The sequence below is a fragment of the Eublepharis macularius genome, chromosome 2 (assembly GCF_028583425.1).
Source record: "Eublepharis macularius isolate TG4126 chromosome 2, MPM_Emac_v1.0, whole genome shotgun sequence".
Taxonomy (NCBI): Eukaryota; Metazoa; Chordata; class Lepidosauria; order Squamata; family Eublepharidae; genus Eublepharis; species Eublepharis macularius.
In genome coordinates this window covers 172,842,156-172,869,712 of record NC_072791.1, presented here as the reverse complement: position 1 = coordinate 172,869,712, position 27,557 = coordinate 172,842,156, and the positions used below count along the sequence as shown (strand labels likewise).

The 27,557-nt window shown below is 42.2% G+C and overlaps 1 protein-coding gene across 1 annotated transcript in view; it reads left to right on the top strand.

The window, feature by feature from the left end:
* NCKAP5 (NCK associated protein 5) overlaps window positions 1-27,557 on the top strand; it is a 526,585-nt gene that overhangs the window by 379,782 nt on the left and 119,246 nt on the right. Inside the window, exons 10-11 of the mRNA XM_054970102.1 lie at window positions 20,712-20,816; window positions 26,775-26,966. Of these exons, the coding sequence (XP_054826077.1) occupies window positions 20,712-20,816; window positions 26,775-26,966 (297 nt within the window). The remainder of the gene's footprint in view (window positions 1-20,711; window positions 20,817-26,774; window positions 26,967-27,557) is intronic.

Sequence of the window (27,557 nt, the reverse complement as noted above, 5' to 3'; positions counted from 1 at the left end):
AGTGCCACCTCACCTCGATCCAGGTGTCAGTGGAGATGCTCTGTGAGGGCAACCAATGCCATCTCCATCCCATGACCAGAGTGGAAGCCAGACTGGTGTGGATCCAGGATGGAGGAATTCTTCAGGAACTCCTGCAGCTGTTCCACTACCACCTACTCAGTGACCTTACCCAGAAACTGGAGGTTCGAGACTGAGCAGTAATGTGTCGGATCGGTGTGTTCCAAAGATGATTTCTTCAAGAGAGGCCACACCACTGCTTCCTTCAAGGCCCCAGGAAAGAAGAGATTAACAATGGCCTCCAAGGAAGCCCGGAGCCTGTCAGTGTTAGCCTTCACCAATCATGATGGGCAAGGGTCCAAGGTGGAGGTGGTAGGTCTCACTGCCCACAGGGTCTTCTCAACACCATCATGGGAAGGCAGACTGAATTGATCTAATACAGATCCAGAAGACAGCCAAGGGGCTTCCAGTTCTCTCACTGTATCAACCATGACCAGCAGGTCACAGTGGAGAGACAAGATTTTACCTGCAAAATAGCTCCCAAAGGCATCACAGATCATTTCTGAATTACCAATTTGACAATCTATCTGTGATATGGAGACCAAGGGCCAAACTCTTTTAAATAATTGTGCAGAGCATTAGCTTACGGATGCAATGGATGCCACGTAGAATTCCTTCCTTTCCACTTTCATTGCCACTTCATAGGCAATGTTCTTGCCTCTTCATTCTGACCCCGCCTCCACACTCGTTCAAGCCATCTCAATTCCCTTTTCATCCATTGTAGCCCCCCCAGTATCCCAAGGGGCCAACCTGGTGCTGGGGCAAAGAGGGCGACAGGGAGTGATTTCGTCAGTTGCTGCGGAAAGACAGACAGGCCAATCCTCCACTAGTGCATCTGATGAACTACCACAGGGCATTGGATCCCATAGAACATTCTGGAAACCAATTGGATTCATCAGTCTCTGTGGGTGAGCATAAATCCTCTCACCGCCTGTGCAGGGGGGAGGGGGCTGGTACACCTAGATAAGCCTTCAGGATGAAGTGGTCCGACCATGGCACCGCTTCAATTACATCTAGGTCCACACGAATCTCTATCCCGAAGATCAAATCCAACATATGGCCTGCTGGATGCATGGGGGCTGGTACAAATTGAGAGAGTCCTAGTGCTGCCATGGAAGACACCAGTCTGCAGCCTGCAAGAAGGCAGCAGCATTGGCATAGACATTGAAATCCCCCCAAACCAAAAGCTTGGGCTATTTCAAGGTTCAGCCAGCTACCACCTCTAACAGGCTCAACAGAGTAGCTGCTAGTGCGCTAGGCAGTCGGTACACCAGACAGATAGCTAAACTTTCCTCAGCATCCCACATCAGGGCCACATACTCGATGCCAGCAATCTTTGAGGTTGGGGAGTGTCCTAATGAAGAAAGACTCTTGAATGAGCATCGCCACCTCCAGCCACTTGTTTGGGACTGATGAAGAATCAAGAAACCTGGAGGGTCCAGTTCTTTCAAGGAGACTATCTCACCTTCCCCCATCCAGGTCACACACACATACCGAGTCCATATTATTCACTGTAAAATAAGCTATGGAGTGTTCTGGTCTTATTATTGATAGACCTGGCATTACACAACATCAGTGCCAGAGAAAGGCTTACCCTCCTAGCCTCACAACCCACATGCCTTGGGATGGGGTGCAGGTTAGAAGAGCACCAAGCCATACCATATCTCCATGTTCTTCTGTTTCAAGAACTTGCCCCACCACCATACCTCCCCTGTGCCTGGATTACTGGGATCCCCAACTCCATACCGGTCTCCTCACCAGTAATCACCAACCTGTAGCCCACAATACCCACCCACAATAATTCCAACTAAATTTACACCACATTCCCAATATCATTAATTCACATTGCCCTCAATCCATTCTTCAATCTGTGTATATGCAAGCAACCAACTCAGTCCCCTGAAACAAGGGCAGCCCACACCATAATAGTCACATCTCCAACCAACTGAACAGAATAACAAACTAATCAATAATTAATAATAATAACAACAACAGGACAATTTAATGCCCACTCAAAGCAGTTTACAAAGTATGTTATTATCTTCACAACCATCACTTTGTGAGGTGGGTGGGACTGAGAGAGCTCTGGAAAAGCTGTGACTGACCCAAGGTCTCCCAGTTGGCTTTAAGTGAAGGAGTGGGGATTCAAACCCAGTTTGATTAGAATCCTGCTAAGCCTAAGAACACTCTTTTGGAAGTAAACCCCATTAAATGTGATTGAACAGACTCATTTAGGATTGCTTCCACAGTAAAGATAGCTGGGCTGAGGCAAGGAGTGGAGAGCAAATGGTGCGCTGCTGCTTTTTTTTTGTCTTTCTGCCTTGCCTTCCTAGCTGCTGTGTGAGAAGCTGAGAGTGAGTGGGTTCTTGTAGCTTGCTAGAGAGTGGTTCTTTTTAAGTTCTGTTTGGGGCTGTTTGTAGTTTTGGGGCTGTTGAGGGCTGAGTTAGTTGCTGTTCATTACAAGCCCTGCTCCCTACTGTGCTGAACTCTGCAGTACTTGGCAGGAAGTGACCCTTTGAAATAAAGGGCTCTTCGCCAGAGGCAGAGCTGAGACAGCTGGACTGAGACAAGGAGTGGAGAGCACGTGGTGAGCTGCTGCTAGAAGGTTAAGGGATTTTTTTTTGTATCTTTCTGCCTTTTGGCCTGTGGGCCCCGAAACTCTGCTCAGAGTACTCTTGCAATATAATTGGAAGGTGATGATGTCGGCAGAAGGCCCCTTTCCTGTCACCTGCATGGAGTGTGCCATGTTTGTTTTCCACCCGGAAGACAAAATGGACTTCACTTGTCAGAAGTGTAAGCTGGTCAGTCTTTTAGAGGAGAAGATTCAGAGCCTGGAGGAGAGGTTCACCACCCTTCAGAAAATCAAGGAAGGGGAGGATTTTATTGACAAGAACCTCAGGGCTCTGCACAACCATGAAGAAGTAAATCAAAAATAAGGAAGAGGCGATCTCCTTCTGAGACTCCTCTCAGTTCTTCAGTACAAGCCGGTAGACTAAGTCGATGCTCTGGTCCACTGGAGCTCAAGAATCATTTTGAGGTGCTTGAGATGGTAAGGGAGACAAGAATGGAAGGAAAACCACAAAGACATGGAGGAGAGAGCGAAGAGGGCATGGGGCCACATGGAAGTGGAAGAAAACGGAAGGTGGTGGTCATCGGGGACTCTCTGCTGGGGGTATAGAACGTCATGTGTCCAGGCCAGATCCCCCACTCTGAGAGATGTGTTGCTTGCCAGGGACCAGAATTCAGGATATTACAGACCGACTGACAAAACTGATCAGAATGACTGATCATTACCCGTTTGTGCTGGTTCACGTGGGACCAAATGACATGACCACGAATACTATCGCAAGAATTAAAGAGGACTATGAAGCTCTTGGAAAGCAGTTGAAGACAGTGGGGCACAGGTGGTATTCTCTTCTTCCTGTCAAAGGAAGAGGAATGCAAAGGGAATAGACCATACTCGAGGTGAATCGTTGGCTGAGGTGGTGGTGCTGGCAGGAGCGCTTTGAGTTCTGGGACCACGGGATAAGTTTTCTTAGAGAAGACCTTCTAGCACATGATGGGCTTCACCTCTCAAGGTCAGGGAAGAAAATGTTTGGAAAGAACCTGGAGAACATCAGGAGAGCTTTAAACTGATGCCGCAAGGGGAAGGAGACAATCAACATGGTGATTTCAATGAAGAAGTGATAACAGCAGGGGCCCACCTGGGTAGGACAGATCAAACAAAGGTACAAGGCTACAAGAGCCTATATACCAATGCCCAACGTATGGGTAATAAGAAGGAAGAGTTTAAGCTTCTTTTGCAGACAGAGGGCTACGATATAGTAGGAATTACTGAGGCTTGGTGGGATGATTCCCATGACTGGAATGTGGTAGTGGATGGGTACGAGTTGTTCAAGAAAAACTGGAAGGGTAGAAGAGGAAGCGGAGTGGCATTGTATGTGAGGAGACGGCTTGATTGTCAGGAAGTTCTGGAGAATGTGGTTGACAGCCCAGTGGAAAGTATATGGCTGGAAATAAGGGGAGGAAGGACAAAGGGTATTGTTGTTGGAGTCTGCTACAGACTGCATGACCAGGAAAAGGAAATGGATGCTGCCCTCCTTGAACAGATTGGTAGAGTATCCAGACATCAGAACCTTATACTTATGGGTGACTTCAACTTCCATGATGTGTGCTGGGAGACAAGCTCAGCGACAAGAATCACTTAGCTTCCTGAACTGCCTGGCCAATAACTTCCTTTTTCAAATGCTGGAGGAAGCTACAAGGGGCTTGACCATACTAGACTTAATATTAACCAGCAGGGAAGAATTAGTAGATGGGTGGTGGTGAGGACCTTAGGGGGAAGTGACCATGTCCCCCTTGAATTCCAGTTGCTGTGGGGAGCCAAGGACTCATAGGTTAGATTTTCGTAGGGCCAACTTCAATGAACTCACAGGCTTGATGAGAGCCATTCCATGGGGAAGTGTGCGGGAAGGGAAAGGAGTGAGTGAAGGGTGGGCTCTTCTCAAACATGATCTTTTGCAAGCTCAAGCCCTCACTATCCCAGCAAGATGGAAGCATGGTAAGGGCTCCAAGAAACCAGTGTGAATGAACAAACAGCTCCAGAATAAGCTAAGGGAGAAAAAGGAAATGTTCAGGAAATGGAGAGAAGGACAGACCTCTAAAGAGGAATGTATGAGGGTTACTAGGTACTGCAGATCAGCCATCAGAGAATCCAAAGCTCAGTATGAGCTGGGTCTGGCCAGGGGGACTCGCTACAATAAGAAAAACTTCTACAGATATGTGAGAAGCAAACACAAGGTAAAAGAGGCAATTGGACCGCTGTTGGGAGTGGAAGGAGAAACTCTGATGGAGGACAAAGAAAAAGCGGGCAGGCTTAATGACTTCTTTGCCTCTGTTTTCTCCCTGAAGAACTTGAACCCATCTAGAGATGGTAGTAGACATGACAGGATACCTGGGCGGCTAGTTGACATTGACAGAGAGGTTGTGGAGAGCTACCTGGCTCCACTGGACAAATACAAATCCCCTGGGCTGGATGGTGTGAACCCAAGAGTGCTCAAAGAACTTTCTAGAGAACATGTAGAGCCTCTATCCATCATTTTCAAGGCCTCCTGGAGGACTGGGGATGTGTCAGAAGATTGGAGAAGAGTGAATGTTATGCCAATCTTTAAGAAAGGGAAGAAGGATGACCCAGGAAATTACAGGCTGGTCAGTCTGACTTCTGTTGCTGGGAAGATATTAGAGCAAATTTCAAAGGGATCAATCTGTAAGCATCTGAAGGACCGCTTAGTGATCCGGGGAAGTCAACATGGTTTTGTCCCCAACAGATCTTGTCAGACCAGCCTGGTTTCCTTCTTTGATCGAGTGACGAGCTTACTGGATTGTGAGAACTCTGTCGACATGATTTACCTGGATTTCAGCAAAGCTTTTGATAAGGTTCCCCATGACATTCTAATGGGTAAACTGGAAGACTGCGGACTGGACTATAGGACAGTTCGGTGGATAGGGAATTGGTTAGAGGACCACACTCAAAGAGTGGTGTTCAATGGCATTTCATCAGATTGGAGGGAGGTGTCCAGTGGGGTGCCACAGGGCTCGGTTTTGGGCCTGGTACTTTTCAATATTTTTATCAATTATCTGAATGAAGGGGTAAATGGGCTACTGAGATAACTCTCTGATGTGTATATTAGAAGATTCCTGAGAACATAAATGAGGTCTGATATAATATTCATTATGAGGGAAGTTTCTTCAGATCAGTTTTAGTGTTTACTCCATACCACTTTTGTTCCACCTTTTCTCTTAGGATCTCAGGGACAACAATACTGTGGTAGAGTTTAGGTAAAGAGAAAGTGTCACCCAGTACATTTTCTTGGTTCAGTGAGGTTTTAATCTACACTAGTGGCCAAAATTGTGGAAACCTTTTGGGAAAAGTGCATTTTTAAGGTTTGATGGCTCATAACACCACTTTTTGGGGGGAGTAATACCATAAAGTTATATATCAATGGAAAGATAACTGTATTTTATTCTTGTAAGATATATTTCTATTTTTACTGTTTTTTAAGTTTGTATTATGACGGTCTGTGGCCATATACAATTAAACCTACCATACCATCAATGGAAAGAAAATTTAATCAAGAATGTAATGCAACAAAGTTTGTTCAATTTTCTGTATTCTATCAAATGTTATAGCCAAATAACCAGGAAAAGGAAGCACAACTTGCTTAGGTTGATATGAAGTAGCTTTCCTTCATTTGAATGTAGCCAATGAGCATGAGTCTTTAGAGAGCCAATCAGATGTCATCTTGTTTTGGCAATGAGCCAATCAGGTCACAGTATGATTCAGCTATTGATGTCATGTATTGGAGCTGAGAGGAGGTCATTTGTCAGTGTGTTATGTGATTGCTATCAAGTTGGTTGGGTTGTTTTGGGTTGTTTAGGGTTGTAAAACGTAATAAAATTAAAGAAATAGCACAAAGAGTTGCGGGTCACCTAGAAAGCAATGTAAAATAGTACTATTAAGTGAACAAGGCTACAGTTATGAAGAAATTAGAAGAAAAATTGGTGGAAACTTATCCAAATGTGGCATTTCTAAATTTTTGAAGAGGTATAAGGCACCTCAGTCACTACAAAACCAGACTGGTAAAGGCAGGAAAAAGTGCACACAAGCAAGGGATGATAGAAGAACTGAGAGACTGAGCCTAGGTGACAGAAGAAAATCATCGGGGTGTATACAGAACGAAATGGCGCAATTCAATGTGAAGTTGAGTGCAAGGACTGTTTGGCGCAGACTGGAGGAATTTAGTGTTAATGCTAGTATTCCACAAAAAAACCATTGTTATCTCTCAAACAAAGGTTGAAAAGATTAAACTGGGCTAAAACCCATGTTAACTGGACAGTGGAACAATGGGACAGTGTTATTTGGAGTGATAAGACCAAAATCTCCCTGTTTGGTAGTGATGGCATAAAATACGTGAGAAGAAGAATCGGAGAAGATTTGCATCCTGATTGCATTACACCTACCGTGAAACACCCAGTTAGTGTTATGATATGGGGTTGTATGACATCAAAAGGTGTGGGCAGAATTTGTGTGATAAATGGCAATATAAATGCCCAAAAATACATAAATGAAATACTTGAGCCTAAACTGAAGCCTTCCACATGTGATCTTTTCCAAGATAATGAAGCATTTATATTTCAACAAGATTCAGCTCCATGTCATGTTGCTGCTGCATGCAAAAAGTGGTTTCAAGATAATCATATCCCACTGTTGGAATGGCCTGGGAATAGCCCAGACCTTAGCCCCATCGGAAATCTGTGGAGCCGACTAAAGAAACTGGTTAGTGAGAAGCAACCCAGCAATAAAACACAATTAATAGAAGCAACAACTCAATCGTAGTTTCACATTATAACAGCTGCAGAACTAAAAAACTTGGTTCACTCCATGGGAAGGCGTTGTAAGGCCGTAATTAAAGCAAAAAGTTACCCAACTAAGTATTAACTGACATGGTGAGAATTGTTGTATAACTGATTTTTTCTGTGTGTTTCAATTTTCTTCTTTATAACTACTGTTCTAAAAAAATTTCCTTCATAGAAGTTATTGCATTACATTCTTGATTAAAGATGCAGAGGAGTTAGCTGTGTTAGTCTGTGGTAGCAAAATCAAAAAGAGTCCAGTAGCACCTTTAAGACTAACCAATTTTATTGTAGCATAAGCTTTCGAGAATCAAGTTCTCTTCGTCAGATGCCTGATACAGAGACTGGTCAGGCATCTGACGAAGAGAACTTGATTCTCGAAAGCTTATGCTACAATAAAATTGGTTAGTCTTAAAGGTGCTACTGGACTCTTTTTGATTCTTGATTAAATTATCTTTCTATTGATATATAGTTTTATGGTATTACTCCAAAAAAAAGTGGTGTTATGACTTACGAGCCATCAAACCTCAAAAATGCACTTTCCCCAAAGGTTTCCACAATTTTGGCCACTAGTGTATATAACTTCAGTGGAATATTTCAATAAGGCAGGAGATAAACCTGATGGACTGGAAAGTAAAAATAGTGCGTTGTCTGCATAGGGTCATTAGTTTAAATTCCTGCTTTTGATCTGTAGTGCCTTTTATGTCCTTGGTTGCATTGTGTAATGCTTTTGTTTATTATTTAACTATTATAATGTTTTCCTTAATCTAATGAGCTCATATTAATTAACATATATTTCCTAGGAGATTTCTCATCCAGGCAGTTTAAAGGGCCAGACAACTTAGCTTCAGTAAGAGGTAGTACATGGCCTTAATTGGAACTGATTTGATGAAGACAAATAGCAGTCTGATCTGGAGCAGAGTCAGTGGTCATTACATTGGACTACTAGTGAAGACTAAGGCAATGTGAATTACACCTAAAGGCTTGGTTACACCATAACGTAACCCCATAAATTGTCGGGCATAGATGTAGAACAGTGTATAAAACTCAAGTTACTCAGTTAAATAAAATACTCAAAGAACCAGAAAGGCACAATGCAATAAAATAAAAAGAATATACCTCAGTTTGGCTAGTTTGCAACGAGCAAAAGAAGACATTTTGCATCCACCAAGCATGGACCATCCAAACAAGGTACAAAGAATTTCCACAAAGAAAGTTTCACATAAGCTTCAGGTGAGAAACCTGTCCCTTACAGATTGTTTCACAAAGCATTCTAAAATCCTAAATCTTTGTATTTTGTCCTGTAGAAATATGCATTTTGTTTTATCCATAAACAGTGCATGTGTAAGAGAGGTAGAATGCAAACAATAAGCAACTGGGAATCTCACATCAAACTGTGCTTTAAACGAGACACTACTGTGTCATGAAATTTAAATATCATAAACCTGCTCATCCTTCTCATCTAAATTGATGTGATACATTGCACACTGCCCAGCACTTCCATTTCTGCATCTTGAGGTCTTCATGACACTAAAATCTGAGAATGCAAATAACTAGATGTGATGCTAAGTTGAAACATTTGATGGTCAAACAAACTGTGGAAACAGTTTCTAATTCTGCTTACATGTGAACACTAACATGGCATGTAGATCAAAGGTAAGAAGCAGAACTGCATCAGGTGCCTAGAGGACCATCCTCGAAACTGCAAAAGATATTATCTATATTGTCTTAAATTATTCCACACCATCCATAGGTTTCAAGATGTATCTTATAGATGATAATACTGTTCTGCATTTTTTTAAAAACAGATAAGATACAGATTCCAAATTACACAATGTTTGTTTAATATATATCACATAGGTTTGTAGTTACTAGGGAAGTGTGATTTGGGGTTCCAATTCAGAATAAACACCTGAATCGGGCCTGATTCACAAATATTTGGGATTCTCAAATCAGCTCCAGCATTATGGGGCTGATTTGGAAATACTGAATCAAAGCTTTCTGAAGCGATTTGGATTGGCTGTTTTTATTTGCAAACAGCAAGAAAAGTACTGCTTGCTTTCAAGCTTCCTGCTCTTTTTTACCAGAGGGGAGGGGGAGGAGCGAATGACTCACTACAACCTCCTTCTTCCCCCTCACATCTGGTAAAAAAGGCAGGAAGTGCTGCTTGCTTTCAAACTTCCTGCTCCGCTGCTTTTCCCCCACATGGGAGGGGGGGGAGGGTTCCCTCCTCCTCCTCCCATGGAGGAAAAAATCAGTGGTGTGGGAGGTTTGAAAGCCATATTTTCATGCCACTTGCAAGCTTCACCTGATGCAAGGTGCGGGGGCGGGGAGGCGTTGAAACTTAAAGCCACCCTTTTCGTGCCGCTTACAAGCGGCATGGAAAGATCGCTTTCAAATGTCCCACCATTTACTTCACCCGATGCAAGCAGCGGGACATTTGAAATTTAAAGCCACCCTTTTCATGCCACTTGCTTCAGCCGATGCAAGCAGTGGGGCATTTGAAAGTTAAAGCTATCCTTTTTGTGCTGCTTGCAAGAAGCATGGAAAGGGTCACTTTCAACCCCCCTGCTGCTTTCTACAGCTGATTGGAGGAGGAGGGGAAAAAGCGGTGCGGCTGGAAGTTTTGTTGATTTATTGTATATAGCATTTAGCTGTTACAAAACCTTCAACAGTGACGGGTATGAATTATATACAAACAATAGATTAGTAATTCTGGGAGATTTTCCAGAGGTTAAAGAGGCTATTAAACCTCTAATCTCAGATTCCATGACAGGGACCCACTTTGGGAGACTTGAAATGTCAACAGAGGATGTGGAAGGTTGGGATCGGAAAACAGAGCTGAAGTATGTAACCCATTCTTTACCTGAAATGAATACGTCAGACTGACAGAGAGAGCTGCTTCTTCTGTCAGACACTAATTCCCAAAAACGGGGTTGGGCGGGAAGTTTAAAGCAGGCGGCAAGAACAGTGTTGCTTTGAGGTTTGGTGTGCTCCATAAAGATTCCCGAATGTTTATGGAGCATACTGAAGCAATTTAAACACCTGAATCTCGAAGCAGCTTGCTGCTTTGGAATTCGGGTTATTCCAAATTGTTTTCCCGCTTTGGGTAAACCCGAAGCAGGAAACCTGAATATTTTTCAGGTGCACGCCCCTAGTAGTTACTGCCATTTTAAAATGAGTAATAACTTTAAATAACGCTAGTGGTCCCTTTGAAACTTCCGGTCTATCTCCATATATGTGTCTTCCTTCCTTTATGACCCCTAGATCTCTCCCTTCTGTTTGCGTACAGAACAATGGGAAGGTATAGTGCTATTTTTCATAACGTTCCATAATGATAGCTACCTTTTTAAGGAATTACTAAGAAGATAAAAATATAGCACATAGGCAAGGAAGCTATTCAAAACATCAGAGACAAAGACTATAGAAAAGACACAGGAAAAGACCTTTGCTTATCTGTTACCTAGATTGAAGTTACTCAGAATACCTTTTGTCTGAGTTATATAGTTTCTACTGGGTAATTCATATACCAAAGGAGGAAGCAGATGTCCTGTTGCTTACATGCTTCTGAAAGAGACGTGAAGGGGTATTAATTCTAAGTATATCAGGGGAAGCATTTTCCTTCTCTGTAAGTTAAATTAAGCTGGTGGTACCAATTTTTTTAAAAAAGAAGTGACTGCTCAATTAATATAATTGTGCTTAATGCAATCAGTATTGGAAAGTTGTGTGAAATTGGCATATAATTGGAAACTGCTCCCAGTTGTTCAGCCTTTTGGCCATTTGAAAAAGAGCTTGTGATGAAGTGATATCCCATAAGCAGGATACCTTACAATAAATGAGCAAATTTCTTTGTTACTTTTCAACGTTTTCAAAACTGAACAGGTTTTTTGTCATTTTATTAATCCTGAACACAAATACTGTGTTTCTGGTCCATGTCTGGCATTGTGTCTGATTGAAGGGAGGTGTCCAGTGGAGTTCCACAGGGCTCAGTTCTGGGCCCAGTGCTTTTTGATATTTTATAAATGATCCAGATGAAGGAGTGAGGGGATTGTTCATTAAATTTGCATATGACACCAAACACTCTTGAAGCTAGAGATAGAATTCAATGAGATCTGAACACACTGGGAAAGTGGGCAGATTTGAATAAGATGCAATTTAACAGGGATAAGTGTCAGGTTTTGCACCTGGGTAACAAAAATGCAAGCTATGTATACTGGATGGTGATACACTTCTGGGTAGTAGTGTGAGTTAACAAGATCTTGGGGTACGAGTGGAAGGGAAGCTAAGTATGAGCAGTCTTGTGTGATGCAGCAGCAAAAACGTCGGATGTAATCTTGGCCTGTATCAACAAAAGCATAACATCCAAATCACAGGATGTCATTTTCTCACTATATAGCACATTTTTCAGGACCCACATGGAGGCCTCACTTCAAAAAAGATGTGTACAAATTGGAACAGGAGCAGAAGAGAGCAACCAAGATGCTCTCTCTTGGAGGCCAAGAACGGACTGAGGAATGTTAGTTTGAAGAAGAAGAGGTCAAGGGGAGATATGATAGCTGTTTTTAAGTCTTTAAAAGGCTGTCACTTCGGGGAAGGACGGGAGCTGTTCCTTTTGGCGACAGAGGATAGGACTCACAATAATGAGATTAAACTACAGAATGGAAAATGTCTTTATGTTATGAGTAATTCAACAGTGGAATTGGCTGCCTAGGAATTTGGTGGATTCCCCTTCATTGGTGGCTTTCTAGGAATGGCTGGATGAATATTTGATGGGGATGCTTTAGGCTGTTCCTACATTGGGCAGGGGGTTGGACTAGATGGTCTGTAAAGCCCTTCCAACTCTATGATTCTATGATTCAGTAAACTAACACACACACATTAGCCTGGACATACTAGAGACATATCTTCCTTAGTAAAGCCATATTCCCATACTTATGAATTGTAGGACTGGTAAACATACTCTTGCAGTTGATACTAAAAACATCTTCCATAATGCCATTTTTATTAAGAATTTTATATAAAAACGCTAAAAAATCTACTATTACACAAAAACTGATAAAACAAACTAAAACAACTAACCAACGTACAGGATACCATCCTAAGCAAAGTTGCAGCCTTCGTAGTAAATTCCATTTTATTCAATTGGACTTACTCTCAGGAAAGTGTTCTTAGAATTGCAGCTTTAGTCTGTATGTATCACAGATGAATATTAATAATGTGGACAGGAACAGTATTTGTTCAAAGGATAATCAAGACAATATACGTTTTTTAAAAAAACGAATTATATACACGGGTTGTTTTGAAAAAATTCAAGACTTGGCTTTGAAAACAGCATTAAAATTCAAGCACTAGTTTCTAGTATAATAGCTGATACCAAGAAGACACGCTTTCAAATTGTTGCTAAGTTATGAAGTTCCCTGGATAATCTTGACCCGGGTAGCTATCATTAATGATCTACCTTACAGGCAGTTGGCATTAGAAGGGAAGTAGTGGACAATGTACACCATCATGATTTCTTTGGAGGGTGTGATAGGTAAGTCTTGGAGATCTTCCTGAACTTTGATGACTTATCTGCAGTACAACCCTAATAGAGTTAAGTCAATGGCATTAGAAGCATGTAATCATTTAGAATTGCTCTGCTGATGTGATATTAGGCACACATGAGTCAACCTCTGAAGTGACCTGAGCAAGTGCAGTATGAAGTCCTGGATATAAATTCATCCTTGCAAAAGTTATGTGGGTAATCAAGTCCATGGTGCATTAATTTTCACATTTATGTCGTCACAGTACTGATTCTAAAAGTTGTGGGTGCTGTTGAAAAGTGTGTTAGAAGATGCCCTATATTAGTAAAACAACTGGGTGCATGCCCCACACCTGGTTTTTTTTCCTTCTAAAATCCTAGTGATTGATCAGTATATTACTGTAACAGAAAAAAGTTTTATATTGTTTGTAAAAAATGCAGAAAGTGTAAATTAAAATATTGTCCCATCTCAAATTTTTATTGCAATTGAAAATAACTTATCTCATTACCCCTGCTCTTGAACCTCGTAATCTTTTTTTCTGCTTTCTGCCTGGCTGCTCCTGTGACTAGAGCAGCTCAACACCATCTTCTTTTTTCAAATCTCCTCTCCTCAAAGTGCTGTTCACGTCATCTGTTCTCATTCTTGCTATCACAAGTCATGTTGTCTCCATTGACTTTTTGTCCTTCCCACCTTATTTATACTGTAGGCAGGAACAGATCACTAGCAAGTTATTTATTTTCTTCAAGAAAACCCTTCAGAAGGCCATGGTAAACTCTGAGGCACAAGTGGACCCAAATTCAACAGATGGAAAATAATTGTCTGTCTGTGATTCCTAAAAACATTTTCTATATGAATTTATTATAAATGATGGTATGTTTTTGAAAAAAAAAATCCAGTCCTCTTTCTTACTGTGACCTTTCTGAAGTTTTGTTGATTTGCAAAAATTAGGAACTTGGTTATACTTTTTTACATCATAGAATAGATTTTGGGAAAAACAAGCAGGATGATAGAGACTGGCAAAATTGTATTCAGATTCAACAGACTATGGCTAAAGGGAACATTCTTCTCTGTCAGGCAGTGGCTTACTAAAAAAGTTGCAATCCAGACTATCTCTTGCAATTAGACATGAGTCCATTGGTTTCAAAAGACTTTACTGAATATAAACAACCCTTATAGTCCACTATCCAAGATGCAATATCTTGGCTGGTACATGAGTATTGTTACGAATGACAGGCGAAGGTTAAGGTTCTCAAAACAAGCGGCTTGAGGCTGAGAAAGTGAAAGTTTCCCAAGGCTGGAAAGGTTGTAGTCATAACATTCCTCTTCTCTAAGATAACTGCTGCTGAACTGCTTGCCACCTGCAAAAGAAGAATTTAAAATACTGACAGGATTAAAATGGAGTCTCTTTGGTTTGAATATACAGAAACATAGTCAGAACCTGATATTCTCTGACTTTTAGAGGCAAAACATGCAAGCGTATTCCCTTGCATTCCCCTCTGACCTTATCTTGTTAATTCGTGGTTCAACTGCAGAAGCTCTCAGGAATGGGGAGAAGCAAAGCTAGGAAGAACATGTACATGGAGACAGCAGAAATATTAAGTGTTGGTATGTTACCTAAAGGGAAACATCCCTTGCGAGTTGAAGGAATTAGCAACACCCAGAACTCATTTCAATGACCAGAGATATTTCAACCAAAAAGGGGGTTTTTATCTACAGCACACCAAACACACATACACACAACACACATTCCGGGCTAATTAGAAAGCGGGTGAAAGTTAGATAGATTTGGACAGATTGGGGTATATTTACCATCCAGACATCTGGAAGAGAGGAGGAGCATTGAGCGACCTACGTTTTAACACAGAAGGACTCAAACAGAGGTTCAAGGGTGGATGCTGGATCCAAAGCATGCACACATCTTATGGCAGAGGGGAAGTCTATTTTATACCATGGATCCTAAACAGGCAAGATTGCATCATCTACCCCAAAAACAAAGGCTTGCGCAGTTGTTCCCAGGATGGAATAACCCAGGCAAGACAATGAGTTGGCGAACTGTTTCTGAAGTGGGACAATAAGCCAGTAAATCATCTCCGGGGTGTAACAATGAACTAGGAAGATATGAATGGGGTGACCCATGAGGTGGATGGGTGAGGCTATCAGCTCCCTGAATCACCTAAGAATAAGAAAGTGGTTAAGGGGAGATCAATAGGGTGTGTTGAGTTGATGAATTCAGGAACTCCAGGAAAGCCCTGTTGTATCAGGATCCTTAGCATGCCTCTGGGGCATGGGAGGGGTGTGCTGGCCTTGCTTTTCATTCCCCATGTTTGCACCTTCCATCTCCCAGCTGGGATCCGGCTTCCATGTTTCTGCCTGCTTGGGCAGCTTCCATGTTTCTGCCTGCTTGGGCAGCAGGTTTAATGCTTGAAACACATTCAGAGAAGGGGTTTATGGCATAATCATAATCATAAACCTTCTAATATTATGAGGGAAAGGCAGACCACGAAGAGGTAGAGTACCTATACAACTAGTTGAGTAACAAAAGTTTTATTAATAGAACTAACAAAATGGATAGGAAATAGAAGGAAATAAAGCTAGAATACTTTCACTTGAGAAAGTTCTCAAGAATTCAAAGAAGAAAGGAGGATATTACCCTGAAAGGAGCATTGGAGCCTTCACATGGTATGGGAAGGGGTACTCTTTACTGAGTGGTCCAGAGGGGCCTGGCTCATGCTACAATCCCATTACCATGAGAGAAAAAAAAAGAAGAAAAAACTTAAGGATAAACTCTAGATCACACCATGAACATTTACAGAAGTGTATTTCCTTGTACCTTCGTATTTGTTGTCCAGATCTTGTGAGGTTTGGTGGACCCAAACAGAAATTGTATCACAGCAGCAATCTCAAACAACATTCTGAACTGCTGGGCCTCCTGGGCCTATCATATCAAGAACTACTTGGGTTGCCAGCTTCCAGGTGGGCTGGAGTCCTCCCAGAACTACCACCAATCTCTAGACTACAGAGACCGACTCCGCTGGAGAAAATGGCAGCTTTGAAGGGTGGACTGCATGGCATCACGCCCCTGCTGAGCTTCCTCCCCTCCCCAAACTTCCTCCCCTCCCCAAACTTCCTCCCCTCCCCAAACTCCACATACAAATCTCCAGAAATGTCCCAATGTGGGGTTGATAACCCTCATAACTACCAACGCCAGAGTTCCTTTTGCATAGGAGGGAGGGATACCTAATGAGAAGGGCAAAGCAAAGCCCCAGAAGACAGTGGGAGTAAGAGCTACTCTTCTTCTAGTAAGATTTCAGGCTAAAAATATAGGTAAGTGTTTAATTCACTCAAACTCACAAACGCGCACTCTCCCTGCTGCCATGTCTGGTGGTGAATATAGATACAAATCAGGTAGAAATGTAAGGAGGTAAAAGAAACTAAAGGGACCAATTTATGCTCCAGTTTTTCAGATCAGTCAGGCAGCAACATAGTTACCAGGGAAACAGATGAACAAAATCAAGATGAAAATGTACCAATACTGAGAATGAGTCTGTGGCAACTAATTTTCAGTGAAGTGAGCATGGCCCTGTGGTGTCTTTACACATTGCCAGTGAGTGTGGAAGAAGCTGAAAGAATTTTCATCAAGCTAGTACTCATCCAAAATTGAAGATATTCTACAATGGGGCAGAAGCATTTAAGCAAACTAGCAATCTATTGTGTGTGAACTTGCAGGAGAAATTAACTGTGAGGCAGTGGCAGTCATGATTTTACAATGAAGAAGGCCAGAAGAAGAAAGCTTTAAGATAATCGCCCTAATCCTTGCAACAACATTAGGCCATTAGAATTTTTTGAGAAAATACATTGACAGGATAACTCCTTTTTATTGACCAAAAAGTTAAAATGATTAGCAAACTTGTAGGACTCTCATGCTGTTATGAAAGAAAAAGAGTAAAAATAGGCATTTTTCAGAAATGTAGAATATGTAACAGTAATTTCATAAGTAAAACAAACCTTTTCATGCTTCATGAGATTGTATGTATGACCTGAGGGATTATGGCGTGGTGGAGTTCATTTTTACATGTTTGTACTGGGCCTGAAAAAAATAACACTTGAGATCGCATAGCATTCTGCAGACAGGCAAGGAGAAAAGCGCCTGTCTATCTAAAGCTTATTGTCCCTGCAGGATCTTCTTGTGGATCCCATGCTGAAAGGTGGCAGGGCAAGGGCAGGCGGCGAAGAGACATACAGACAACTTGTTGGAAATAAAAACCTCACAGTGTTACTAGTTTATAGCTTACAAAACCTTGGTGGAGTATAGGGAGCAGATCCAAGCATCTGCTGACCCACTGGCTGATGACCCCCTCACTCTTTCAGCCTACCTGCTGCAGGGGGAAGTTGCAGGATGACAGGCTGGGCACAAACCTTTACGTGGCTCCCCCTACCACTTGGAAGTTAGCATGCCTCGACAGCCCATGGCTGGTCTAGTCCCTGCAGTGCATCCCTCCCAAGATCCCTTAAGAGTATCTTCAAGTATTGGGAGACTGGTCTTGTGGCCTTGCTCTTCCCTTCCCTCAAAAAGGATCCATGCCCAATGCCAAAACTACCTCTCCCAAAGTTGTGACAGAACTAGTAGCTTAGAGCATAAAACCACATTGGCCCCAAGACATTACAGACCCCCAAAGCAGCTATCAAACAGAAATGCTCAACAATACAAACACTCAACAATCCCTAGAGATGAGGGTTGGGATGGGTGGGAAGTTGGGTCAGGAGGAGCAGAGGGCTGGGAGCCTGGCTGGCTCTGCATTTGATTCCCAGCAGGCAGACCAGAGGGAAGACTTTGCCTTCAAGGTCTGGGAGATGGGGCCTGCCCCACAAGCTGGCCAGCCTGCCACTGATTGGCTGGCCAGTGATTTTGAATCTGGGGCTGTATGCAAGGCAAGGCAAATGAGAACTGTCGGACTCCCATGAAGATGGTGGCTGCTGAGTGCTGCACCCTCACAACCTGTGGACTGCAAAGAAGGCCCCTGGGTAAGTCTGAGGCCTGGTGCTTCTCTTCTTTGTACACAAGATGTTGCTATACTCCAACGTTAGGAATAGCAGTAACCCCTGCGTTCTTTTATGCTTGTGCTCAGGCCTAGCAAGATTTACTATCTTTTTGCCAGGCCCTGCAAGACAGAGATGTTCTGCCAGGCATATGGTGATTGAAGTTAGAGGACCTCCCCTTCAACCAGCCTCCTGCCAAGAAAGGGACACTGTCTCCCCAGTTCGTATAACATCTACCAGTTCACCACCCGCCTCTTGGGTTTTGATCGTTGAGAGATTGTGCAATCTGAATGCTGCTGGATTTTGTTAACTGGAATTGTTTTTATTTATTATACTACCTTGCTTTTATATTCTGATGTGATCTGCTCTGAGCCTGCTATGCAGGGAAAGCAGAATATAAGTAAAATAAACAATATAATATAATATAAATTAAATGCATATATGTAATACAATCCGTAGTTGAATGCGTGCTAAAATGGTTGATTGTATGAGCTTAGTGTCTACCAAATAATTAGAGAATAGGTATTGTTAAGTCTATGTGTAAAGGTTATTGAATGAAAAAATTCTCAGGGCATTCATATTTACTCAACAGTAGAGTTTTGCTGAAGCAGGTTGTTGCTATTGAAAGAGTACATAATAGAAACTGAATTAATGTGAACTTCTGTAAAATAATCTTCCAGATTAATAACTTGTGGTATTTAAATCTTTAATTGGTCTTGAACTGAAGCCAGTTAGCAATTAGCAACTCAGAATATGAATACCAAAGAATCGCATGCAAAGAAACATTTGGTATAACAATGTGCGAGTATGGGTGAAAAACTGATTTGGTGGCTATCTTATATAGACCAATTTGTTTGCATTTGCAGTGAGTAATAACACTGCCCTACTAGAGTATCTTCAGGTGGTATTGTATTTAGGGAGTCCAGATTTGCATTACAGCATAGTCAAAGTTCCTATCTAATTTTCTGCAGCAATAAAAACCTTGGCTATAATTCATCAAGACTTTGTTCACTGAGGTTCTTGTCAAACGGTACCAAACTAAACGTGACCACAGCATTTTCGTGGTCACCACAAGGATGCAACCACCATGTAAAAGTCATTTAAAAATGCCACAAGGGTCCAATCCTTATTGGTCCTGCAGTGTGGCACTCTTGTTCCCTCCCCTGCACCTTTTCAAGTGCTGAAAGAGCCATGGGAGGGTGCAGCTATTCAGCAATTGATGAGGCACAGAAGGGGGAACATGAGCACCTCAGCCTGCCCCTGCCTATTGGGCCCTCATGGCTTTTTTGACAATATCCTCATGGCGGCCATGAGGATGCCATGATGTCTTTTTGGGCTCACAGTCTCGGAGTAACAGGTGATGGGGCAGTCTTCCTGCCTACGTGACTGATGTCATCATTCATCATCAGCTAATGACAGCACTAGGAAATTATCTCAGGGGGTCACATCACTGAAAGTTCTATTATATTGCAGGTTTTTAAGACATTGAGTCTATCGAAGGAAAGTGTACTGTATGCTAGGATGTATATATTTGCTGATTACACATATGTGCAAAACCCCCACAGAATATAGTATTTGGGCACCAGACAGTTTCATGAGACTTGCTTGTCCTAAAAAGCAGGGGGGTTTTAGCCTTTTGAGATGGCAAAGTTAGGTGTCAACATATATGCGCTCTGCCTTGTGAAAGATTCCCTGTTGCTGCAGAGTGGTGTTTCTCGCCTTACTTATATCTTTGCCTATGTCTCATGACCAGGATAAGTAGAATAAGTTATACAAAATGAGCAAGATAGGCAAATGGGCTTCATTTGCATGATTTATTCAGACAGTACAATTGAGATTTTTTGCACACAGAATGTTTACTCAATTACTAAGGACAAATTATACACAGTACTAGTTTTATGGCCTGCTAGACAGCATATATTGCCCGGTTTAGGATCTTTTGAAACTATCCATCAAAAAGCTATGTTTACATAAATTGCAAAATTTATCGTATTTACAAATAAAGTAGACCAGGCTTAACGCTCACATAAAGTCTTGATCATTAGTATACAGATTAATATGGGGGAAATGGCACCAGTTTAGCACTCCTTTCAAGCAAAACTGAAAGAATTGAGTATGTAATCGAACAGCATGTGAATATTAATGCACAAAATCCTTCGAGTCCCTACCTCCCTGATGCAATTATTTTCTATTCACATTAATTGTTCCTAACAGATGACTTTAATGACTTTGAGTTAAAATGTGTGCAAGGGAGGGCTTTGCAAGATCAATGATATTTAGAGTTGTTTTTTATCATTTACCAAGGCTATAGTAAGTGCTAAATAAAAATAAAGTTAACCAAGTGTTAATATCTTTTTTCTTGTTTTAAGCATCCGTGCCAACCTCTGTAGATAAATGCATTTTGTATTTATTTGTCATCATTGTATCTAAAGCAGTGATCAGTGATAAACTATCATAAGGCAGAGAAAGTGCCCATGCTCTTTCATGAGTAATCAACGTACAATCTTTATGCAGTAAACCCTGAACTCATTAAACAGAGAAATTAGGACAAAATTCTTTTACCTTAGGGGTCCTTTTTCTCCCTTGAACTTTATCTGCAATGGTTGGTTTTTTCAAACTTGCTGATCTTCTGCGTGCTTGTCAAATGTTTATGCTTTGGTCATTCCATTATTTCCCCCCTAGAAACTTCATTCACGCATCTTAGATCTGTCATCTGGGGATTTCCTTTCTGTGGTAGAAACGAACAGAAGTTTGATACCATCGCAAAGTGCTGATGTTCAGGTTCATGTGAGTTTTCCTTGTATTTGATTTCTTCATTTAGTACATTCTTCTCTCTCCATGAAATATGATTTAATGGGAGGACCAATAAAGCTCACCCTTGAACTGAAACGTAGCGGAAGGAGAGATAACGACATTTTCTTCTCTTCTCTTTCCTAAAGTCCAATATCATGTTCCTGGCTGATACAGGAAGTTAAAAAGTGCCACTCTTTGCAAAAAAGGCATAAATCTTGGCATTGTCCCCAAGATACCTTTTTGGGGTATTGATTACATCTCAAACTTTCTGAGAAATGGTCAAGGAGCTTTTTATTAAAGCCAGTGCACCATATTATTCATCCTAGTTTTATGATATATTATGTATGAACTTTTAAAAATTCATGGGCTCTGCAAAAAAAAAAAAATCCTGATTTTCAGATGGGCTTAGCTTTGTGCTTATTTGGCAGAACTTTAACGAATATGGCTTTCATGTTTCATTGAAAAAGCAAAATGTAGCTCTGAAAAACAAAAAGTTATATAAAGATAGAAATAAAGCAAACGGGAACAAAAAATACAGAAGCCCTTCTGTACCTTTTATGTTAAGCTGCAAGAGAGTCAACAAAAATGTAATTTGCCATGGTATGATAATACATATCTAAGTGAAAAACAGCCATTGTTTCAAAGGTTCAGAAGGATGTTAATGACCTACCATGCAATCTGTAATTTACCCTTCAGGTTAGATTATTCTAACTGTGCAGTTTTTTGCATGGCAATAGTTTGATTCAGACAATTGTCTTTCCTTCCTATTAACAATTGGGTGTTTAAATTATAATCTTCTAGCCAGCTTTTGTGTTCTGATTTTATTAAAGATGATGGTTTAAAACCCATGATTAGGGGGAAAAATCCAGTCATGAAATGCAAATGAATAAGCCAATGAACAAGTTAAATGTATGTAATTAATGCACCACAAGGGTAATCTAGGAGATCCTTTGAAGGAAATTTAAGGAAACCATCAGAATGCTGTAGGAGAAAAAATTCAACCACAATAAAAAAACTACCAAGGCCATTTAAAATTCGCAATTCAGGAAGAAATCCACTGATGCATGGAAAATTGTTGCGGTATTCCTCACCTGTCCCTAACATTTGCATTTTTACCTTCTCTTGCTTAGTTATTCATCTTGATGCTCTACTTGCAGGGGTAATTTCATAGAAAAAGAGCTGCAGGAACTCATTAGCACAGCTCATTAGCATATGTCATGCCCCTTGCCACCATCAGAAGTGTGTCATTAGCATAACTGATTTGCATATGCCACACCTCCTGACATCACCTATCCTGGCTGTTTTGGACCCAATCTTGGCCATTCAGGGCCGAAATTGGGCCCAAAATGGCAAAGGGGGGCTGAAAATGGCCGAAAAGGGGCCCAAAATGGTCAGAATTGGGCCACTGCTGAGCAGGAGAGTGATCCACTACCCATCAGAGGCCTGATCCTGGCCGTTTGGGGACCAATCCTGGCTGTTTTGGGCCCGATCCCAGCTATTTTGGGCCCAATCCAGGCTGAAAGAGGCCCAAAATGGCTGAAAATCAGGTGGGCAGGGCCACCTGACATATGACCTCTTTGGAGAACTACCGGAACTACGTTCCTGCACATTCCCCCTCAAAATGAGCCCTGTCTACTTGTATTCTTAATAGTATTAAAATGTACCCCCTACTGACAAAAGTAGGGGTTTACAGGAGCCCAGGTTCTGTTCAGGACTATGCGCACATTGTAGGCATGTATATACCATGTCCCACAAAGCCTTGAACTCCAGAGTGTTCTCTGTGTGGCTTTTTGAGACTCTAAACCTCATTTTAAAGAAGATGTGCCTCCAAGGCACACTTAGTTAGAAGCAAACTCACTAAGTTTAACATGCGTGTGTGTAGGGTTGCCACCTAAGTTTAGTGAATATGACAAAATAGGCTTTCAGTGCCAGTAGGAGGGCTACTTCAGATGTAACAGCAGATATTGCTTTGGCGTTACTTGGACAACCTTGGATACTTCTTCCTCCTATTGCATGCTTTGATCCCCCCCTTCCTTTCATGGCTTTCATCTGATCTAGCAAACTATGGCTCCTGCATGACTCCAGACCAGAACAGGCAACCTGCAGCTGTAAGTGATACAGTCCAGACTGCATGTTCTTATTTATTCCACTTTTATCTCACCCTTTTAAAATGGTTATTCCACAAAGTCATTGCCATTGGACTGCTCAGGAAAAATGGTAACTAATGTGCAGGCAATCCCTTCTACATTTGGTGAATTAACAATGAAATCCTAAGCAGAGTTACTCCAGTCTAAGCCCATTGATTTCAATGGGTTTAGACTGGAGTAACTGCTTAGGATTTCACTATAAGTCATTTTACATCACGACAGATATGCCAAGTACAGGAGTTAGAGAAAAGTCCAAGCTATAATTTTAAATATATGGGGTGGTATTTCCAGAATCACATTTTCACAGGTTGTAAATCTGAAGGGGAACTGGAATGGGGTCAACAGAGTCAATGCCCCAGGGTTCATCAGTTCAGGTGTGGCTGGTGCTGTCAGGATTTCCTCGAGACACTGTTATGATGCATGGAGATGACATCAGTGTTTGTATTTGGCTTGGCTCAAGTTCAAGCTAAGTATCTTCAAATACCTTGAAGTACCTTCAACCTGAAATAGAAATCCTCTTCGCTCCTTCCTCTCTCCTTTTCCTTTACCTTCCCTCCTCTAATTCTCTCCAAATCCAACGAGATTTGACTATCAGTGATGTTTTCTCCTTAGTGAGCTGATGCTAATAGTGTCACCTAGCTAGCAAAACAGGCTGTTGATTGATGGATGGACAGAAAATTTCTTGCTCTCTTCCTGTTTTTATTTCTACTTTCTTCTCGGTACAGTATCCAAGGCAGCAGATACATCATGAGATTCACTCCCTCAGTTTGCCAGTGGGAATGGAGGAAGTTTTGCAGGGTTGGGTTTTGAGGCAAAGGAGTTTGGGAAGCTATTCCAAGATTTGGAATTAGGGTCTTAAAAGAAGAAGCTATTTGTCATATTTGGCATGCCCAAGGTTGTGTATCTAACTAGGGTAAAAAAAGTAAGTGATTCTGTTCAACCCCAATCATTTCTCTCATGCTTTCAAACTTGGGTCCAGGGGGCTCATGGTTTTTTTTTTTTTTTACTGGATCTCTCTCTCTCTCTCTCTCTCTCAAAAATATGTGTGTGTGTGTGTGTGAAACAATACAGAAGGCTCTAGTTGTAACGACTTGGGAGGGCCATGCCAGTGGAGTGGCACTCCTAAGGCTGCATGCAGGGATGCCGCACCACCCTGTCCTGCCCTGTGCCCCGATGGGCTGCTGTGCCGGACCGCACCACCATGACTGGCCTTCCCACTGCCACTGTGGCCCCTCAAAAAACAGGCTCTAGGAAATGGCTCCTGTGCCCCACAGCCTAAACAGCCCAATTCAGCCTCAAACAAGCTGAAATTGGTCCACTACGGAGCACAGGAGCATTCCAGGCACCATTACATTGCCCCAGCCTGCCCAGGACCTGTGTCGGGGACACCAACATGCTAGGCCTTGCACCAGAGGCCTAGTGCAGGTGGCAGGGAAGCCCAGCATGGCCCTCCTAAGATCCTGCAGCAACTGCAATGGCGCGCCAGGCTGCACTGACAACTCACCTTTTATCCTGGCACAGCCGCACCCACAGGGCTCTCAGTGCATCTGTGCCAGGAAAAAAAGTGAGTTGTCACCAATATGGCTCAGCTTTTATGTAGTAGGATACTTTAAATGTGTGTGTGTATGTACACACGCACACGCACACACACTTAAAGGCTTATGTTTTCAGGTTTTGGTTGCCTTGTATTTTCCCAAGCACTCTAGTGTACTTTCAGTATTGTCTGTCTCTTTTGGAGTTAGGAATGCTGGTGCCCACTTTCTAGTACCCCAATCCCCTTCTCTCCAAACACCAGCCGTTAACTGAATTTGAGGGTCTCCACAGGCAGTTACCAACCACACCCAACAAGCAATGTCTTCACTCTCCAGAGTTACCTCCCTGTTTGACTGGATAGGGAAATCTCCTCTCTTTAGAAAATCTATCCTCTGTTCTTTGGCCCATTTTTATGTCTGCACTCAATTCCTAAACTTCCTTGACAACTTTCCCCAGTTCTGCTGTTGGTGTTAAAAGTGCTCTCTCTGTTAGAACTCCATCTTCCAACTCTTCGCATTCAATTCCACTCTCTGCCAGGACTGAAAAACAGACCCTCCTTTTTCAATCTCATGCTACCCAATCAGATGCCTTGAAGTAGGCTGTCACTCACAGCTCTCTGATTCTGTAAAGGATAAACCCTTAATAATCATGCTGCTGTGTGTACAGCACTTCCAGGCTTTTTAACACATGCAGTCCATCACAGATATATTTTTATACACACCAGTCCGGTATATGCAATCTTGAGACCCATATCTACATAACTTTTCCACAGTCGCTTTTGAGAATGAAAGTTCAAAAGAGTCTGAGTGTTCCCTTCCCATATGCAACAATAAGAAGCCTAATCTTTGAGATTGTGAGCATTTGTTCATCCCACCTACTCATTCCTTATGTTTATGGTACAGAAAATTTACACAGCAACTTCACTTACCAGGAGGTAGGAATAGCAGAATAACATTTCAGGGGCCCTGGTCTTTCTAGAGACCCACAGTTAGGCAAGTCATGTGATTTGCTTTCAGACAATAACTGGATTGTATCTGGTTGGTATGGAGAGGGCAGAGGAAATGTTTGTCTGGGGAACCTGTGCTGGCTTTCTGGAGCCTTGATGTTTATACGGACATTCTCATTCCTTTCATAGGAAAGATAACATCCCGCCTATGGAGCTTTTCTATTGTAGTGAATAGGGAAAACTTGCTTTGAGAAGAGCCGCATGTGTTCATTTGTTTGTGTTCAAGGCTCTGAATAAGAGCTGTTGGTATCTTAACAGGATAGAAAGTATAACCAACCATCTACATTAAACTGTATCGAAACTCTGTGATGCTTGTTGACTGTTTATGAACTCCAGTTTTGAGAGAAATGAAATGCACTGGAAGAAATAAAAGCAAAATATAGCCTTATTGATTTGTGTTGGCTTCTGTTCACTTGACAAAAGCATTTAATAGAAACATCATATTTATACAGATGCAGAACGTTTCAGGAATGTCTGGTCTAGCTAAAACAGAGTATCTGGAAAGCAATTAAGCCTTTCTGTACCCCCCTGCAAAGATTTAATATTTTAACTAAAGCACCACTCTCTGGTCTCCAAGATTCTTTTCCTCAAAGCTGGCATTTAGTCACAGTAGCTGAGATTGCATTTGGAGAAGCAGGATAACTACACAAGTACTAAAGGCAGCCATAAAGTGTCAATAAACAGCATAAGCGGGAGGATTCAGCTGTCGGACGGTGACACAAAGATGGATGGCCCTGCATCAGAGAGTTTCTTAGACAAAGCTTTGTACTAGATAGGAAACCAAAATTAGACTGTAATGGAGAGATTCCATTCTCCACAGACATTCTGGTTGGGACACTAAATTAATTTACCTTGTCCACTTTGTAGGGCCTCATCTGTTACATTGTGGGGATATAATGCAGTTGTCAAGATGTTCTTGTACTGGTTTAACTTTGTTTTCAGTATCTTTCTGGAGCACATTGCTAATAAACACAACATATTTCACACAGGCTTGTCACTGAAAAGCCAGTTTGGATACCACTGTGTGCATAATTTAAAAGAGAGAGAGATAATATAATAACTGGAAAATATTGAGATGTTTTAATCTTATAATGATGGAGGAATATGAGCACTGTGGTTTTAATATAAATTAAGCAATTAAACTTTATTTGCATCAGCATATGCAACAAAGGTGGGCTTTTTTGTTGTTGTTGTAGCTGAAGTTGCTTTCAGTACTTTTGCTTTTTTTAACCTCTTATAATGGTTTAATCTCTTCACATGTTTTAGGAAGGTCAGCAGATTATGAAATCTGGAATACCTGCACTGAAATGCCAGAATCAATTAAACGTGACAGGGACCAACCGAGTTTATCCTCGAAGCAGCTGCAGCAGTAGTGAACTCTCTTTGTCAAGTGCCTGCAGTGAATATTCCAGCGGCTCTTCCTGCACTTGGAATGATGGAAGGACATGCAGTAAAAGGGTAAGGCAAATCATTTGTTGGAAAGATGATTAGTCAAGTAGGTTGCAGTTTCTGAACTATTTCTCTTCTGCCTGTATTGCTTAAAAATTTTCCACAGAACCTGTTGGAAAAGAAAACATAAGGTCAGAGACACTTAGTGCTAGGATGTTACCATGTTCTGGAAGACAATAAAACAATTTAGCACTTTCCACTTGTAAAAAAAATGCTTATGATGGATAGCTGCTCAATCCAAATCCTTCCCAACATAAGGCAGGGCTGGATTGAGGGGGGGGGGAGGGGGGGTAGCCTAACCCCGGCGCCACCAAAGAGGGGGTGCCAGGCGCGGCTGCCAGCTGCCTGGGAGGCTGAGCGCAGGGTTGGGAGACCCTCGCCAGCCCTGCCGATGGGGCGGCTGGCTGGCTTGCTGCTCGCGCAGGACCTCCCAGCCCTGTGCTCAGCCACCAGCACGGCAAGCCAGCTGCCCCAGCACACGCCCTCGCCACTAGCTCTGCGGCTCACCGTGTGCTGGGGCGGCCAGCTTGCCGCGCAGGCGGCACAGGGCAGTGGGGCACACTAACTGCACGGAGGGCCTCCTAGCCCTGTGCTCAGCTG